The sequence below is a fragment of the Leptodactylus fuscus genome, chromosome 4, assembly GCF_031893055.1.
Source record: "Leptodactylus fuscus isolate aLepFus1 chromosome 4, aLepFus1.hap2, whole genome shotgun sequence".
NCBI classification, from domain to species: domain Eukaryota; kingdom Metazoa; phylum Chordata; class Amphibia; order Anura; family Leptodactylidae; genus Leptodactylus; species Leptodactylus fuscus.
This window is the reverse complement of record NC_134268.1, coordinates 14,337,328-14,357,928: the sequence shown is the minus strand read 5'-3', so window position 1 is coordinate 14,357,928 and position 20,601 is coordinate 14,337,328. Positions and strand designations below refer to the sequence as shown.

The following is a 20,601-nucleotide window of genomic DNA, read 5'->3' as shown; positions in this document are numbered from 1 at the left end:
TGCCTAGTCACTGCACGGACCACAGCTCTACATGACCACAGCCCTGCCTAGTCACTGCACGGACCACAGCTCTATAGGACCACAGCCCTGCCTAGTCACTGCACGGACCACAGCTCTACATGACCACAGCCCTGCCTCATCTCTGCACGGACCACAGCTCTACATGACCACAGCCCTGCCTGGTCACTGCACGGACCACAGCTCTATAAGACCACCGCCCTGCCTGGTCACTGCACGGACCACAGCTCTACATGACCACAGCCCTGCCTAGTCACTGCACGGACCACAGCTCTACATGACCACAGCCCTGCCTAGTCACTGCACGGACCACAGCTCTATAGGACCACAGCCCTGCCTAGTCACTGCATGGACCACAGCTCTATAAGACCACAGCCCTGCCTAGTCACTGCACGGACCACAGCTCTACATGACCACAGCACTGCCTAGTCACTGCATGGACCACAGCTCTACATGACCACAGCCCTGCCTAGTCACTGCACGGACCACAGCTCTACATGACCACAGCCCTGCCTAGTCACTGCACGGACCACAGCTCTACATGACCACAGTCCTGCCTGGTCACTGCACGGACCACAGCTCTACAGGACCACAGCCCTGCCTAGTCACTGCACGGACCACAGCTCTATAGGACCACAGCCCTGCCTAGTCACTGCATGGACCACAGCTCTACATGACCACAGCCCTGCCTAGTCACTGCACGGACCACAGCTCTACAGGACCACAGCCCTGCCTAGTCACTGCATGGACCACAGCTCTATAGGACCACAGCCCTGCCTAGTCACTGCACGGACCACAGCTCGATAGGACCACAGCCCTGCCTAGTCAATGCATGGACCACAGCTCTACATGACCACAGCCCTGCCTCATCTCTGCATGGACCACAGCTCTACATGACCACAGCCCTGCCTAGTCACTGCACGGACCACAGCTCTACATGACCACAGCCCTGCCTAGTCACTGCACGGACCACAGCTCTATAGGACCACAGCCCTGCCTAGTCACTGCACGGACCACAGCTCTACATGACCACAACCCTGCCTAGTCACTGCACGGACCACAGCTCTACATGACCACAGCCCTGCCTGGTCACTGCATGGACCACAGCTCTACATGACCACAGCCCTGCCTAGTCACTGCACGGACCACAGCTCTACATGACCACAGCCCTGCCTAGTCACTGCATGGACCACAGCTCTACATGACCACAGCCCTGCCTAGTCACTGCACGGACCACAGCTCTATAGGACCACAGCCCTGCCTAGTCACTGCATGGACCACAGCTCTATAAGACCACAGCCCTGCCTAGTCACTGCACGGACCACAGCTCTACATGACCACAGCCCTGCCTAGTCACTGCACGGACCACAGCTCTACATGACCACAACCCTGCCTAGTCACTGCACGGACCACAGCTCTACATGACCACAGCCCTGCCTGGTCACTGCATGGACCACAGCTCTACATGACCACAGCCCTGCCTAGTCACTGCACGGACCACAGCTCTACATGACCACAGTCCTGCCTAGTCACTGCATGGACCACAGCTCTACATGACCACAGCCCTGCCTCATCTCTGCATGGACCACAGCTCTACATGACTACAGTCCTGCCTGGTCACTGCACGGACCACAGATCTACATTACCACAGCTGTACACGACCACAGACCTGCCTAGTCACTGTACGGACCACAGCTCTATAGGACCACAGCCCTGCCTAGTCACTGCACGGACCACAGCTCTATAGGACCACAGCCCTGCCTAGTCACTGCACGGACCACAGCTCTATAAGACCACAGCCCTGCCTAGTCACTGCATGGACCACAGCTCTATAAGACCACAGCCCTGCCTAGTCACTGCATGTACTACAGCTCTACATGACCACAACCCTGTCTAGTCACTGCATGGACCACAGCTCTACATGACCACAGCCCTGCCTAGTCACTGCACGGACCACAGCTCTATAGGACCACAGCCCTGCCTAGTCACTGCATGGACCACAGCTCTATAAGACCACAGCCCTGCCTGGTCACTGCATGGACCACAGCTCTACATGGCCACAGCCCTGCCTAGTCACTGCACGGACCACAGCCCTGCCTAGTCACTGCACGGACCACAGCTCTATAAGACCACAGCCCTGCCTAGTCACTGCATGGACCACAGCTCTATAGGACCACAGCCCTGCCTAGTCACTGCATGGACCACAGCTCTACATGACCACAGCCCTGCCTAGTCACTGCATGGACCACAGCTCTATAGGACCACAGCCCTGCCTCATCTCTGCATGGACCACAGCCCTGCCTCATCTCTGCATGGACCACAGCTCTACATGACCACAGCCCTGCCTCATCTCTGCACAGACCACAGCTCTACAGCCCTGCCTAGTCACTGTACGGACCACAGCTCTACATGACCACAGCCCTGCCTCACCTTGCACGGACTACAGCTCTACATGACCACAGCCCTGCCTAGTCACTGCACGGACTACAGCTCTATATGACCACAGCCCTGCCTAGTCACTGCATGGACCACAGCTCTACATGACCACAGCCCTGCCTAGTCACTGCACGGACCACAGCTCTACATGACCACAGCCCTGCCTCACCTTGCACGGACTACAGCTCTACATGACCACAGCCCTGCCTAGTCACTGCACGGACTACAGCTCTACATGACCACAGCCCTGCCTAGTCACTGCACGGACTACAGCTCTACATGACCACAGCCCTGCCTAGTCACCAATGATTACCGTAAATACAGCCACTGCTAATAAAAACTACATCCGGTCCTACTAACAAATAATCAATCATGTCTTTGCTAATACTTGTCTTGGTCACCCAAAACAAGTGGGTCATGAAGTGGCTAATGGGGATGTCTTGAAAGAGCCGCTGACGGGGTATTACTAGGGTCTAGCATTGCCTCATCGGTGGGAATTTCAGCGTTATTATCCCCGTCACCAACACTAGGTAAGGACTGTGCCCCTTCATCTGGTATCGACTCTGCTCAGCCATATGGCCGGCCAATTACTATAATGGGCCAAACAAGAAGCCATCAGAAGAAGCTGATCAGAGCAGACAGGAGACCAGGGGCATGGGGTATTCCTGGCACCACTAGTGCCCCTGCAGTATGTAATACCTTCTTACCCTTCTCTTCCTGACTAGGATGTATACAGAATTCAGAAAGCCATAGGGGAGCTATAGGGGAGATGACAGCGCTGTGTGCAGAGGAGACACGTCCTAGGAGAGCGATGCCTATCTCCAGGGACATGCACCATGAATGATCAGAGCCAAGATGATTGACAGGCTGGTTATCTGCTGCGGGGAGCGCGGCTGCAGGTTCATTGTAAAGCTGTCGGCCCCGCAGCTGCCTGTTAGGACATTAGCTGTGATCTCGGCCTGATCCGTCAATAATAAAGCCCAGCGCAACGCTCGGTGACAATCATCCAATAATAATCAGGACTGTGCGCAGAATATTAACTGCTTGTGTGCCAGCCGGGGACAAGACTGCGCTCTGCACGGATGCCACATTCAGTCTCTGTACAAGGGCTGTTCTGGGCTCACATCATCCTTCTTATTTCTCATACAAATACCCCTTTTCCTTCCGGTACCAGCTGCTTGTAGGGGCTCTATTAGGATCTCTGCTTGCTGTCATTCTATAGGAACCTTTATGGTTTATTTGCGGTCCCGGTCATGTCGGACACTCGAGTACACGGATCGCTACAAGACACCGCTCTTAGAGCTGGAGCATTAGTAAGGTTTGGTCCGTGAGAATCAGACTGAATGTTCCCGTCTTCCTGCTGTTTTCTATTGCAGAGGTTCCCAATTTTTCTGACACCGTGACCCCTTTTCGGTAATACTTTTGTTCAGGACCCCCCTCCACTACCACACTTAGTCCTATTTGAACAAAAAGTGAGCTATATTTGGCCTCTATTATACTTTTCTGCTGCAGAGACTGTTCTGCTTATTCCCCCCCACACACAGACACACACAGCTCTGCTACCTCCATATTCTTCCTCCACATCCCCCCCCACACACACACAGCTCTGCTACCTCCATGTTATTACTCCACGACCCCCCCACACACACACAGCTCTGTTACCTCCATATTCTTCCTCCACGTCCCCCCCACACACACACAGCTCTGTTACCTCCATATTCTTCCTCCACGTCCCCCCCACACACACACAGCTCTGCTACCTCCATATTCTTACTCCACGTCCCCCCACACACACAGCTCTGCTACCTCCATATTCTTCCTCCACGTCCCCTCCCCACACACACAGCTCTGCTACCTCCATATTCTTCCTCCACGTCCCCCCCACACACACAGCTCTGCTACCTCCATATTCTTCCTCCACGTCCCCTCTCCACACACACACAGCTCTGCTACCTCCATATTCTTCCTCCACGTCCCCTCCCCACACACACACAGCTCTGCTACCTCCATATTCTTCCTCCACGTCCCCTCCCCACACACACACAGCTCTGCTACCTCCATATTCTTCCTCCACGTCCCCCCCACACACACAGCTCTGCTACCTCCATATTCTTCCTCCACGTCCCCCCCCACACACACACACAGCTCTGCTACCTCCATATTCTTCCTCCACGTCCCGCCCCCCCCACACACACAGCTCTGCTACCTCCATATTCTTCCTCCACGTCCCCCCCACACACACAGCTCTGCTACTGCCATATTCTTCCTCCACATCCCCCCCCCACACACACCTCTGCTACCGCCATATTCTTACTCCATGTCCCCCCCACACACACAGCTCTGCTACCGCCATATTCTTCCTCCATGTCCCCCCCACACACACAGCTCTGCTACCGCCATATTCTTCCTCCACGTCCCCCCACACACACAGCTCTGCTACCTCCATATTCTTCCTCCATGTCCCCCACACACACACAGCTCTGCTACCGCCATATTCTTCCTCCACGTCCCCCCCACACACACAGCTCTGCTACCGCCATATTCTTCCTCCACATCCCCCCCACACACACACCTCTGCTACCTCCATATTCTTCCTCCACATCCCCCCCCACACAGCTCTGCTACCTCCATATTCTTACTCCATGTCCCCCCACACACACACAGCTTTGCTACCTCCATATTCTTCCTCCATGTCCCCCCACACACAGCTCTGCTACCTCCATATTCTTCCTCCACGACCCCCCCCCCCACACACAGCTCTGCTACCTCCATATTCTTACTCCACTTCCCCCCCACACACACACAGCTCTGCTACCTCCATTTCTTCCTCCACGTCCCCCCCACACACACACAGCTCTGCTACCTCCATATTATTACTCCACATCCCCCACACACACACACACACAGCTCTGTCAACTCCATATTCTTACTCCACGTCCCCTCACACACACACACAGCTCTGCTACCTCCATATTCTTACTCCACGTCCCCCCCCACACACAGCTCTGCTACCTCCATATTCTTACTCCACTTCCCCCCCACACACACACAGCTCTGCTACCTCCATATTCTTCCTCCACTTCCCCCCACACACACAGCTCTGCTACCTCCACATTCTTCCTCCACTTCCCCCCACACACACAGCTCTGCTACCTCCATATTCTTCCTCCACTTCCCCACACACACACAGCTCTGCTACCTCCACATTCTTCCTCCATGTCCCCCCCACACACACAGCTCTGCTACCTCCATATTCTTCCTCCACGACCCCCCCCCCACACACAGACCGCTCTGCTACCTCCATATTCTTCCTCCACGACCCCCCCCACACACACACACAGCTCTGCTACCTCCATATTTTTACTCCACTTCCCCCCCACACACAGCTCTGCTACCTCCATTTCTTCCTCCACGACCCCCCCCCACACACACACAGCTCTGCTACCTCCATTTCTTCCTCCACGTCCCCCCCCCACACACAGCTCTGCTACCTCCATATTCTTCCTCCACGTCCCCCCCACACAGCTCTGCTACCTCCATATTCTTCCTCCACGACCCCCCACACACACACACCTCTGCTACCTCCATATTCTTCCTCCACTTCCCCCCACATACACACAGCTCTGCTACCTCCATATTCTTCCTCCATGTCCCCCCCCACACACAGCTCTGCTACCTCCATATTCTTCCTCCACGACCCCCCCCCCCACACACACACACACCTCTGCTACCTCCATATTCTTCCTCCACATCCCCCCCCCACACACACACACACACCTCTGCTACCTCCATATTCTTCCTCCACGTCCCCCCCCACACACACAGCTCTCCTACCTCCATATTCTTCCTCCACGTCCCCCCCACACACACACACACACACACACCTGCTACCTCCATATTCTTCCTCCACTTCCCACCACACACACAGCTCTGCTACCTCCATATTCTTCCTCCACGTCCCCCCCACACACACAGCTCTGCTACCTCCATATTCTTCCTCCATGTCCCCCACACACACACAGCTCTGCTACCTCCATATTCTTCCTCCATGTCCCCCACACACACAGCTCTGCTACCGCCATATTCTTCCTCCACATCCACACACACACACAGCTCTGCTACCTCCATTTTCTTTCCTCAAACCTCCACATTCCCTACACACAGCCCTGCCAGCTACATGTTCTCCACACCCAGCTGTACTAACACCTTGTTTTTCCCCATAATACACACAAAACACAGCTCCCCAACACCTGCTACCTCTATTCTTCCTCCCTACACCCACCATGGTCTCTGCAGGCAGCCTGCCCCTCCATAGACTCAACTTGGTCAACTTTTATTTCCCCACACACTCAGCCCTACTTCATCCACTTTTCCTCCACACACACAGCACTCCTACATCCATATTTCCCCTAAATCACTCAGCCCTTCTGCATTCACTCTTCCCCCACAATGAGCTCTCCTACCTCCAAGTTCTTCCCCTACTAGGCAGCTTCCCAACACAAACCTGCTGAATAAATGATGGAGCCATCTTCAAAAGGTCCTTTTACAGCAATGCAGAATACAAGCTATTAGTATTGTCGGCAGTTTGCAGTCCTGCACTGTGAAATACATTTCTGAACTTGGCTTTAGGAGATTGCAACCCACAATTTGTGAAACTGTATTCCGCTAGAATTGTGTTTTCAGAAGAGGACATTAGAGGCCTGGGGCGGTCAGGTCTCCAATCATCTGACTCCATTCACTTGTTTAGGTTATGCAAGAGTGTCCTATAAAGCTGGGTGGCCAGGATCAATGCTATGCCAAAGATAAACCAGTACACGCGACCACCAAGGCCAATAAGCGGCCTTAGCACAACACCTGAAGATGCCACGGGAGCAGATGAACCCGGGAGGACTCCATCTTCTTCTGGAACGCCCTCTCCCTGTGTCTTCTTCCATCCTGGCTTTCAATTTTCTAGTCCTCGGACCTCGAGCAGAGCCGACTGTGCAAGAAAATGGTCTGCTCTGCCTGAGGCCTAGAAGATTGAAAGCCAGGACGGAAGAAGACACAGGGAGAGGGCGTTCCAAAAGAAGATGGAGGCGGCGCTGGAGAGTTCTCTCGCAGCATTGGGGTCGCCCCCAGTGCTGTTTGAGCACTAGGGACCGCCCCCAGTGCTGCGAGAGAACTCATTTGCATACCGAAGAAAATCCTGATTTCTACCGAACGGCGGCGCGGAGAAGGTAGGAGAAGAATAGTCTTTCTTAAGGCTATTCCTACGCGTTAGGGAGAAAAAAAAGGGGTATCCAATGATAAGATCCCTTTAAGCTGGCCATAGACATTAACTGCAGATCCCACTGTTTCTGCTGCAACAGGATGAATTTCCACCAACTCGAGAAGTCAAAATAGATAGGATCAGGCAGATCGCTTCCAACCTGCACAATCCATTTCATCTCCCTTCTCCCCAATCAGAACAGATACATCAGCCGAGGGTGCATGTCCTGGAAAACCCCTTGAAGAACAGGAACTGAAGCCTTGGTGATATCCGTCGTCACAGGGGCTCTTTAAGACAATATGTAAATGAGGACAAACCCTATAAAACATGGATACCACTTTACCACCTCATTATTAAGACTTGCAAATATATGCGCATACCTGACGGCAGCGAGGCCTCCGACGGCCAAATTAGAACGGTAAATGGAATAATTTCCAGCTTTTAAAATGTAATAATTTTCACAAATTTTCCCCAGATGTGAGAATAGAGCGGGATTATTAAAGAGTGAGGGCCTTGTCATCTACATACTATTACCATAATGTCACATCTGATAGAAAACACAACAGCCAGGACCTCACCAAACCCCCAGCTCACCTTCTGCGTTCCGGCCAGACGGCACCAGCGGTCGCAGCGGGATAATGATGTGGTCGGGGCTCAGGCCTTCTTTGGTGTGATTTTCGGTAACGTGTAGCAGCAGCTCCGAGTGACTGGGAGAGAAGAGGTTGCACAGCTTACACATGTAGATGGAGCTGGATCCTGAGGGGGAAGAGAGAAGAGAAGACGTTACAAGATATCGAAAAACAAACATCTTTGATATCCGAGTACGTGATTCCGAGCCCATTGCTTTTTGGTGCAGCTGCTTTGCTCTACCTGTGGAAGGGTCGGCTTGTCAGTCTGGATCTGACCCTGTATAGCGGATCCTATGCGTGGTTTGGGCACCGGGAAATTTAAGGTTTTCCATCCAGATTTTTTTTTTTGGCATGGATTACCTATCCAAACCCATTAGCCGATCTGGCCCTGTCTTGGAGGTCTGTTCCTATTCAAGTATAAGGTGCACACCTGCAGCCCCGCACACTGCACGTAGGTGGCGTTAGAGTCCCGCAGCTCTGTGTCTATGACACTAGGCTCACATTAGTATCACCACTTTAATAGGAGCTACCCACAGAGTCTGGTACACCCCATTGACTATAATGGGGCCTGTCATTTTAAAACCAAAACTGGTAGAAGGAGACTCCGACAAATGTGAACTAAGCCTTAGACTGGGTTCACACTAGCGTATGATCCCCCTTCGTATTTTTCGTCCTTTTCGGGCAGAAACCACATGGATCCCATTATAGTCTATGGCCGTGATGGCGAAACTATGCCACACGTGCCAGAGGTGACACTCAGAGCCCTCTCTGTGGAGCAAATTATACTATGTGGGGGCCACTGTGGAGCAGATTATACTGTGTGTGTGGGGGGGGGTCACTGTGGAGCAGATTATACTGTGTAAGGTCCACTGTGCAGCAGATTATACCGTGTGTGTGTGTGGGGGGGGTCACTGTGGAGCAGATTATACTGTGTAAGGTCCACTGTGCAGCAGATTATACTGTGTGAGGGCCACTGTGCAGCAGATTATACTGTGTGGGGGCCACTGTGCAGCAGATTATACTGTGTGGGGGCCACTGTGCAGCAGATTATACTGTGTGGGGGCCACTGTGCAGCAGATTATACTGTGTGAGGGCCACTGTGCAGCAGATTATACTGTGTGGAGACCACTGTGCAGCAGATTATACTGTATGGTGGTCACTGTGGAGCAAATTATACTGTGTGGGGGCCACTGTGGAGCAGATTGTACTGTGTGAGGGCCACTGTGCAGCAGATTATACTGTGTGGAGACCACTGTGCAGCAGATTATACTGTGTGGTGGTCACTGTGGAGCAAATTATACTGTGTAGGGGCCACTGTGGAGCAGATTGTACTGTGTAGGGCCCACTGTGGAGCAGATTGTACTGTGTAGGGCCCACTGTGGAGCAGATTGTACTGTGTAGGGGTACTTCACTATTTTTATCACACAGTATCTGTTTTATAGCAGACAAGTGATATTATTACAGATTCTACAATTGTAGATCCGCACAGTATTAAGGTTAAATTGCCGTGTTGGCACTTTGTGATAAATACGTGGGCTTTAGGTTGCGGTTTGGGCACTCGGTCTCTAAAAGGTTCACCATCACTGGTCTGTGGGGTCCGCAGGTAACCGTTTTTGTAAGCGGATTAGGTTTTCATTCAGGGGGTCCCTGAAAGGACCTCCCAAACAGAAACCCTAACACAAATGTGAATCGGGCCTTACTTGAAAGGGGCAGAGATGCTTTCGGCTACATCCGGTGCAGTAACTTCGAGCACCACAATGCGGCCAGATCTGGGTGCCAATGTCACATGGGGGGCCACATGAGAGAATGAGGGAGGAGCATAAGTCCCCTCCCCCAACGGCTGAAGTCCCCCCTCCCCATACTAGGAGATTAAGGTTATTAATGGTAAAATCCCTTTAAACAACCCAAAGCCATTCCAATCAGGGCTGTCACTTGAAGCGTCTGGGCCCCAGTGCTAAATGGGGCCCCCACTTACTATGTCCTATCTATAATATTGGGGTCTTATTGTTTTGCAGCCATTGCGGTCTCTACACTCCCGATTCCCATCATTGCACCCAAAGGGGTTAAAATCTACAATTGGGAAATAAAACCTTTGCAGCACCTAGTTAAGGCGCGGTTCACACAAGGTTTCCAGACGACACCTGACAGGTAATGAGACCCATCGGGGATTCTGCTGTTCTGCAGGCCTGCAGCGACAGTGTGAATACAGCCTTAACCTTCTCATCCGGTTAATGTTTCTGTTTTTTTTTTTGTTTGTTTTTTTTACCTTCATTCAACCTGGAGACGTCATTGTTGCAGTTGTTTTCTACTGAATGCATTTGGCCGGCGACTGAGCCTCTCCATAGACGGCGCTGGGACTGTCAACACCTGCAGACTGCAAAATGATAGGAGGTCAGATGAGGCCGGGAAAGCGTCATACGCCCATCACAGCCTGTACAAGCGCACTACAGACTCCTGGCTGGTCCCCTGGTCCCCCCCCCCCCCCGATACAGGATATTATATGTATACACACATACACTATACCCTGCAATTGTCACTCTGCCCACTAAGCCTAATAATGTATGTATACTTGCCAGTTTTGTAGTATTCTTTGCAGCGGTGGCTCCACTTACATCATAATATTACATTAGAAGATAACACCTCTATAGATAACACCACTGAGCCATCATTACATCACTACTGACAATAGATGAAGTCACATCCATAGCATTCAGTGGTAGATGTCCTCTGTGGTTTCCTGCCAGCAGGGGGCATGTTATAAGTACCTGTAGGAACCAGTGAAAGTCTCCGCTGTGACTACAGAGAGAATATCAGGCCTAGTCATTCTCTGATGTGACCACTGGGGGTTTGCATTGACACCAGACTGTTTAGCTCTACAGAATCAGTCACTGTATTCACCTCACATAAAGAAGTCTATGGAGTGGGAGAGAGAAGAGGCGTCGGTGGCAAACACTTGATTTATCGCCTCATACTGTGCAGTCTCAGCCATATCAGAAGGGTTCTCTCTTTTCCAGCAGCCTCCTCCTCTCCATAGACTTCCATGTAAAAAGTAACTCAACCTGATAAGTGGAGAAGGAAGCATTTTTCATCAATATGATATATTACAACGTTACTTACATTCATTTTCGGAAAATGGTTTTATAACTTGCCCTTTGCTGGTTTGTTTTGGTAAGTGTCAGTTTTTACTGCATTTCTGGAATTCTATTCAAGAACCAGGCAGCACAGGCTGAGCAGCGCTGGAGATCTACATATACTTTGTTGTATGAGAGAATGGTGCAATACCCTGCCCCACCACTAAATTGGAAATGCGCAACCCCTTAAAGGAGCAGATCAATGGGGGTTATTAAAGGTCAGCAATATCCTGATCCCAGAAAACCCCTTTAAAGCAGATACCAGCTTACTAATAGGGGGACCAGGTGTCGGACCCCCACCAATCCGATAGTGGTGACCTATCCTAAGTATCAATATGGCGCCTTGTACAACCCCTTTAATTGAAGTCATTCTGCATCTTCAATCCATTTAAAGGGGTATTTCAGTGACAAGAAATTACCCAAATCCAAAGGCGTCACCGGGGTGATTTCTTGCTACCGGAGCACTCCTTTATATATTACCACCAAATGGGTTGTCCGTAAACAACAAACCGCCGTTCTGAACCTCCAGCAAAAACTTTATTAATCGTCCTCCAGCACATCACGGAAACAACCACAATATCCCTGTCTGTGCGCTGAGGCTGCGCGGGGGGAGGTGACAGAAGACATCTCTGATCCAGAGAAACGGAATGGAGAATAAATTACCAGCGACGGCGATTCCTCATCTGAATGATCCCGACTGCAAACTCAACTGGAATTTCATCTTCTATCAGAGTGCTAACCGGATTTCAGAGGGACGAGATATCAATACAGCGTGACACGAAGGCTGAGCGCAACGGGAGCGAGGAGTCTTACAGGCAGCATATCTGCAGGGCTAGTATAAGGGGGCAACGGGCCAGGGTCACATGACTAGTGTACCCCTGAGAACGGATCATAGAGATACATATATATACAGCTCTGGAGTATAATACAGGATAAGTAATGTAATGTATGTACACAGTGACTGCACCAGCAGAATAGTGAGCGCAGCTCTGCAGTATAATACAGGATAAGTAATGTAATGTATGTACACAGTGACTGTACCAGCAGAATAGTGAGCGCAGCTCTGGGGTATAATACAGGATAAGTAATGTAATGTATGTACACAGTGACTGCACCAGCAGAATAGTGAGTGCAGCTCTGGAGTATAATACAGGATAAGTAATGTAATGTATGTACACAGTGACTGTACCAGCAGAATAGTGAGCGCAGCTCTGCAGTATAATACAGGATAAGTAATGTAATGTATGTACACAGTGACTGCACCAGCAGAATAGTGAGCGCAGCTCTGGAGTATAATACAGGATAAGTAATGTAATGTATGTACACAGTGACTGTACCAGCAGAATAGTGAGCGCAGCTCTGGAGTATAATACAGGATAAGTAATGTAATGTATGTACACAGTGACTGTACCAGCAGAATAGTGAGCGCAGCTCTGGAGTATAATACAGGATAAGTAATGTAATGTATGTACACAGTGACTGCACCAGCAGAATAGTGAGCGCAGCTCTGGAGTATAATACAGGATAAGTAATGTAATGTATGTACACAGTGACTGCACCAGCAGAATAGTGAGCGCAGCTCTGGAGTATAATACAGGATAAGTAATGTAATGTATGTACACAGTGACTGTACCAGCAGAATAGTGAGCGCAGATCTGGAGTATAATACAGGATAAGTAATGTAATGTATGTACACAGCGACTGTACCAGCAGAATAGTGAGCGCAGCTCTGCAGTATAATACAGGATAAGTAATGTAATGTATGTACACAGCGACTGTACCAGCAGAATAGTGAGTGCAGCTCTGGAGTATAATACAGGATAAGTAATGTAATGTATGTACACAGTGACTGCACCAGCAGAATAGTGAGCGCAGCTCTGGAGTATAATACAGGATAAGTAATGTAATGTATGTACACAGTGCCTGTACCAGCAGAATAGTGAGCGCAGATCTGGAGTATAATACAGGATAAGTAATGTAATGTATGTACACAGTGACTGTACCAGCAGAATAGTGAGCGCAGCTCTGGAGTATAATACAGGATAAGTAATGTAATGTATGTACACAGTGACTGCACCAGCAGAATAGTGAGTGCAGCTCTGGAGTATAATACAGGATAAGTAATGTAATGTATGTACACAGTGACTGTACCAGCAGAATAGTGAGCGCAGCTCTGGAGTATAATACAGGATAAGTAATGTAATGTATATATACAGTGACTGCACCAGCAGAATAGTGAGCACAGCTCTGGAGTATGATACAGGATAAGTAATGTAATGTATGTACACAGTGACTGCACCAGCAGAATAGTGAGCGCAGCTCTGGAGTATAATACAGGATAAGTAATGTAATGTATGTACACAGTGACTGTACCAGCAGAATAGTGAGCGCAGCTCTGGAGTATAATACAGGATAAGTAATGTAATGTATATATACAGTGACTGCACCAGCAGAATAGTGAGTGCAGCTCTGGAGTATAATACAGGATAAGTAACGTAATGTATGTACACAGTGACTGTACCAGCAGAATAGTGAGCGCAGCTCTGGAGTATAATACAGGATAAGTAATGTAATGTATGTACACAGTGACTGCACCAGCAGAATAGTGAGCGCAGCTCTGGAGTATAATACAGGATAAGTAATGTAATGTATGTACACAGTGCCTGTACCAGCAGAATAGTGAGCTCAGCTCTGGAGTATAATACAGGATAAGTAATGTAATGTATGTACACAGTGACTGCACCAGCAGAATAGTGAGTGCAGCTCTGGAGTATAATACAGGATAAGTAATGTAATGTATGTACACAGTGACTGCACCAGCAGAATAGTGAGCGCAGCTCTGCAGTATAATACAGGATAAGTAATGTAATGTATGTACACAGTGACTGTACCAGCAGAATAGTGAGTGCAGCTCTGGAGTATAATACAGGATAAGTAATGTAATGTATGTACACAGTGACTGCACCAGCAGAATAGTGAGCGCAGCTCTGGAGTATAAAACAGGAGGTAACTAGGATAAGGTGTTGCTCCCTTTTACAACTTGCCTAAAATTCCTGTAGTGGATCCAGATGGACAACCCTCAGCACCGGAAGGAGATCAGACACCTCTATTTTTAGAATGGATTTGTGATCCATATATTAGCCTTATACTTGGCAGATGATCGGTGACCTATAGATGGCACTCTGGATTCTCGCCCTCACCCCTGACCTAGGCCTTGTACCTGTGCACTACAGAGGTTATTGTACCTTTCCCATCCATACACTGCTGAGCTGGAGACTAGAACACATATATATGGTAGTCCTGGCTGATAATACTGGATGTGGAGTCATAGAGCGCCATCTAGTGTTCGGACAGGAGTATTGTCCTGCTATAAAGTTTACATTGCCCTGTGTTATTACCACGAGCCGCGCAGCCCGGAGGCTCCATTAACCTCATTAACCTGCGATGTACACGGGGAGATGCCGCGGTTTTCTTCCAGCCTCTCGTTCCGCCTCGCTCTTCCTTCCTCCAATTATTTCCCTTCTTATCTACAACCTGCTGAATTCTCAGTTTACGGTCAAGACCCCGGCGATAAACAGTAAAACACGACGCGGCGGTCACATATCCGAAGCCGCGGAACCGGGATCTCGTGACGAAGTAGTATCGGGCTTAACTGTTTATATGCCAGTAAGATCACAGCAACCTACACCGATCAGACTTAGTATTAAAGGGGCTTTCTGACCTATATCAATCCCTTTAAAACCCCAGTAGTCAACCCTACAGATCGGATACCCCATTCTCTCTACTATTTTGGCAATTGATGGGGGTCCCATGGGTCGGACCCCTGACAATTTAGCAGCTTTCACCTAGGCCGTGTATAACTGGAATAACAAGACTCCATACCAGTATATAGGAAGGTGAAATATAATACAGGTGTGATGTCTGCTCCTCCGGCGCCCTCTAGTGGCCGCACAGCATACTGCAGCCTCTCAGCAGTGAAGCTCAGCCTTGTAATGAGATTAGATACGGCGCTAGAGGCCATAATAAGGAATTACGAGGGAATAAAAGGTCTGGGCAGGGCTCGGAGGGGTCCCGCACATCACACACGTCCAGATGTCCAACCTGACACCTTCACATCTAGAAGGACATTACCCATCTCCGCCATCTGTCCACCCCGGCCCCAGCGGCCCAACCTGCTCACCCACCTCAGGAGTGGCACCATTTGTTATCATCTATCACTGTCAGCCTGAGGAGCCCGGGGGTAGGTCCTCACCCTGCAGGCGAGGGAAGGGGGGTGTCGATGGCCTGACCCATGTGCCGGACACTGCCCGCTGCAAAAAAGTTGCAAAATGTTACCCCACAGATAGAACGTTCCAGAAGATGTGACTTATATACAGAAAAGAGACTTAGCCCGGGGCCCCACGTTGCGATAACGCCTTGTTTTACTCTACCTGCAAAGTGAGCCAGGATCCCATCCAAAAACACTGCAGAAAAATAATCACAACGGAAACATACCGTATTTTTCGGACTATAAGACGCACTTTTTTTCCCCAAAATTTTGGGGGAAAAGAAGGGTGCGTCTTATAGTCTGAATGTGCCTGGCCTGGCACCTGCCGTAATAGAGAGGCGAATGCCGGCAAGTGATAGACGCCGGGGCCTGAGACATCGCTGCGATCCTCTGCCCTGAATGAAGCCAGCGGCGGGAGGAGTGATGCTATTCCGCTCCTCCGTCCCCCCGCCGCTGGCTTCATGCAGGGCAGAGGAGCGATGTCTCAGGCCCCGGCGTCTATCCCTCCCCGGCATCCGCCTCTCTAGTACAGCGGATGCCGGGTCTGCAGTCTGTCAGCGGCCTCTTCTCCCCCGGGGCCGGTCCCCACCGGCCCCGTACCTGTAGAGTTGCAGGCCGGCTCCTGCGCGGCGATATCGCAGGAGCCGACCTGTTCGGGTGACAGCCGGGAGCCTAATGAGGCTCCCCGGCCTGTCACGGCTATATTAGTATTGCGGCTGGTCTCTATGACCAGCCGTAATACTAATAGACAGAATGTCCCATAGACGGCAATACAGTTGTATTGCCGTCTATGGGACTTGCGATCAAGTGACCGCAGGTTCAAGCCCCCCGGGGGGGGGGAATAGTAAAAAAAAAACAAAAAAAAAAAAAACCTTTAAAAATATATAATAAAAATATGAAAAATAAAAGTTCTAAATCACCTCCTGTCCCTAGAATATATATATAAAAGTAGAAAATCATATATCATAAACCACTGTTTTTTTTTTTCAATACAAGGTGATCTAAGCAATAGATATTCCCCAAAATGGTATAACTAAAAAGTACAGCTGGCCCCGCAAAAAAAAAAAAAAAAACACTCTATGCATCCCCGTACAGCTGCAGGGTCATCTGTCAATGTGGCCTTGCAGCTGTTGCAAAACTACAACTCCCATATATTAAATATTTTACCATTTTTTGCTTCAAATTTTTTTTCCCTATTTTCCTCCTCTAAAACCTAGGTGCGTCTTATAGTCCGAAAAATACGGTAATTTGAACAATGCTTCCGTTTTTGTAAATCGCTACATGTCAATTATATCTAAGGAAACGCCGTGCAGGTGTAATAGGGGCAGAGAAATACCCTGCGGGATTCCTGTGAAAAACAATGTAGCGAAAAACACAATGCGTTTCCGCCGCGGTCTTTTCCGCAATGTATTTTGCTGCGGCTCACTACATTGGGTCTTAGCCTTAAAGGGGCATTCCAGGGTTAATCGGTCCTCAGTTGGAGACTGGTGTAGGTCCGTTGCCCCCAGACCCTTGGCCAATCAGCTAAAGAAGCATCAGCACTGGGGTAAGCACTGAGCACAGCGCCGTACGCTGTATAGTGGCTGGACTTGGTATTGCAGCTCATCTCTAGTCACTTGATGGGTCTGAGCTCTAAGCATTGTGCTCTCCGTTGTTTCGGTTAGTCAGGGGGCCCGGACTGCTACAACAGCTACTCACGGAGCCCAGCGAACCCCACTGACTATAATGGGGTCAGTCGGGGGTCTGCTATTGAAACAGAAAGCGACGGATTCCTCCGCACAGGACTTTATTTCTCCACCAACTCTGCAACAGAGACTCCGCCGCAGACGTGAACGCAACGTGACGTCACATGACCCTTGAAGTGGAATCAGACACTTGGGAAGCGCCATTACCGCTCTGATCTACAGGGGTCTCAGGACCCCCACTGATCTCCAAGTGATGAAGTAATAAGACACGGACACCCCTTTAATAATCTCCCCCTTTATTTGCAAGTTTTCGGCTTACTGCGAGTGACTAGAAACAGCAGTGTGTGCACGAGTCCCTAACAAGGACATCACTAGTTTTATTATTACAGTAAGAGCCCAGTAATGGGGAATAGTAAGACCTCCACGGGGAATAAGAGGACCCTGATAATGGGGTATAGTAAGACCTCCGCGGGGAATAGGAGGACCCTGATAATGGGGTATAGTAAGACCTCCGCGGGGAATAGGAAGACCCTGATAATGGGGAATAGGAAGACCTCCGCGGGGAATAAGAGGACCCTGATAATGGGCTATAGTAAGACCTCCGCGGGGGATTGGAAGACTCTGGTAATGGGGAATAGTAACACCTCCGCGGGGAATAGGAAGACCCTGGTAATGGGCTATAGTAAGACCTCCGCGGGGAATAGGAAGACCCTGATAATGGGGAATAGGAAGACCTCCGCAGGGAATAGTAAGACCCTGGTAATGGGCTATAGTAAGACCTCCGCGGGGAATAGCAAGACCCTGATAATGGGCTATAGTAAGACCTCCGCGGGGAATAGCAAGACCCTGATAATGGGGAATAGTAAGACCTCCGCTGGGAATAGGAAGACCCTGGTAATGGGGAATAGTAAGACCTCCGCGGGGAATAGCAAGACCCTGGTAATGGGCAATAGTAAGACCTCCGCAGGGAATAGGAAGACCCTGGTAATGGGCAATAGTAAGACCTCCGCAGGGAATAGGAAGACCCTGGTAATGGGGAATAGTAAGACCTCCGCGGGGAATAGTAAGACCCTGATAATGGGGTATAGTAAGACCTCCGCGGGGAATAGGAAGACCCTGGTAATGGGCTATAGTAAGACCTCAGCGGGGAATAGGAAGACCCTGGTAATGGGCTATAGTAAGACCTCTGCTGGGAATAGGAGGACCCTGATAATGGGCTATAGTAAGACCTCCGCGGGGAATAGGAGGACCCTGATAATGGGGTATAGTAAGACCTCCGCGGGGAATAGGAGGACCCTGATAATGGGGTATAGTAAGACCTCCGCAGGGAATAGGAGAACCCTGATAATGGGGTATAGTAAGACCTCCGCGGGGAATAGGAGGACCCTGATAATGGGGTATAGTAAGACCTCCGCGGGGAATAGGAGGACCCTGATAATGGGGTATAGTAAGACCTCCGCAGGGAATAGGAGGACCCTGATAATGGGGTATAGTAAGACCTCCGCGGGGAATAGGAGGACCCTGATAATGGGGTATAGTAAGACCTCCGCAGGGAATAGCAAGACCCTGGTAATGGGCTATAGTAAGACCTCCGCAGGGAATCGGTTCAAAGCTTACCAGTGGATACCGTTAATCACAGGAAGCATCAAACGCTTTTCCACACATTCCAATAATTGTACCGGCCACGTCCTCATAGGGGAAACTTCTCTTCTCCCCCTGCAGATCTCCCCGTGGGCTACCAAGGGGTCCTAAGAGCCGGATCCCCCTCTACAACATCCATAATGCCCTAAGGGGTCCTATGGCCAGTGGGTGTCACCTTTATGTGGTCCTAGCCCGTCTCCATAGCCAATGCCAAATCACGCTGTCAGGCCGATAATCGTTTAGTAACTTGACTGCAGCATTTAGAAGGTTAACCGCTGGGCTCAGAGCCTTGTGCGATCCCCACCGCTGCAGCGGAGTTGTGTATGACACGGTCATGGCGGCAGTACGTCAGGGTGCAGGAAGGGGTTAATCACAGTAACACAGGACTGCAGGGCCTGACTACACAGGGTTTGTTTGTCGTCTGTTATCATGGAGACACATAGACCTGCACCGTTACTTCATGTTTCAGTTTGGATTCCATGTAGTGAAGTATTTTGGAGCTCCCGAACCAATGACCTGCCGCTCCTAATGGTTCAGAGAGTCCCATCTAGCACAGGACACAATATGCTAATAACCTGGGAGTCACGTGTCCTCAGATAAGCCCCTCCCCCAGGTGCAGGTTTACCACTATACCCTCACACAGTGACAGCTCCAGGAGACTTCCATGTGCAATCACCATTGAGACACTTTCTCTGCTGCTCCTGGGGTGAAAAAACAGGTAAAAACGCACCACAGTGAGCAAACACCTACAAACCGCAATGTGTGAATGGGCTTTGTACAGTTCCATGCACTTACATGTAACAAACCAGCATAAAACGAGGTGTGAACGATACCTTATATTGTATGGCGGATGACAGGGGTTTTACTGACACCCACCGCTGCACTGAGACCCCTCAGACTACGGCTAGTCACACCACACCACCCCGCTGCAGAAGTGACCACAACCATACCGGGCACTGACCTGCTGCCTCTCCATGAGCCCCCGAGCTCCTCGCCATCCCAAGTAACGGGGGAGACACAGACAACTACAGCCCCGGAAGCTGCGGAGGCGACAACCCCATGTCCCACACAGCCAGCCAATCAGCGCTCTGTATACAAACTCTCCACCAATCGGAGAGAGTCTCTCACTTGACACCGAGCGCGCCGGGGACGTAACGCGCCCGCTGATTGGATAGAGGTGACCGGTGGGCGGGCTTACCGGAGACCACTAGAGAAAGAGAGATTTATAGCTATTGTACATGGAAGTGTCCGCAGTCAAGGGTGACGCCATTTTGTCCGTGATCTATCCTCTCTCGGTATTAGAAGTAGATAAGGGCGGCAAAGTATCAGGGAATAAGGGGTTAACCCTAAAATTTCAGCATTTTATAGACCACAGTCAATGCTCACAGTGCCCGACCTCTCTAATGGTTCCCTTAAACTTTTAGATTTTTGTTTTTGTTTTTTGATTGCTATTTTATTCGGTCTGACCGCAGCTGTCCCATTCAAGTGACTGGGCTGAGCTGCAATACAAAGTACAGCCACTATACAGATGGGTGGCGCTCTGCTT

General features: G+C 50.2%; 1 protein-coding gene across 1 annotated transcript in view; it reads right to left on the bottom strand.

Moving 5' to 3' along the window:
• The window catches only part of ZFAT (zinc finger and AT-hook domain containing), a 110,704-nt gene extending 90,601 nt beyond the window's left edge, over positions 1-20,103 (bottom strand). The window contains exons 1-3 of the mRNA XM_075270083.1: positions 20,017-20,103; positions 10,598-10,705; positions 8,297-8,458 (exon numbers count right to left, since the gene is read on the bottom strand). Of these exons, the coding sequence (XP_075126184.1) occupies positions 8,297-8,458; positions 10,598-10,649 (214 nt within the window). The 5' untranslated portion in view covers positions 10,650-10,705; positions 20,017-20,103. The remainder of the gene's footprint in view (positions 1-8,296; positions 8,459-10,597; positions 10,706-20,016) is intronic.
• Positions 20,104-20,601: the final 498 nt, after the last annotated feature.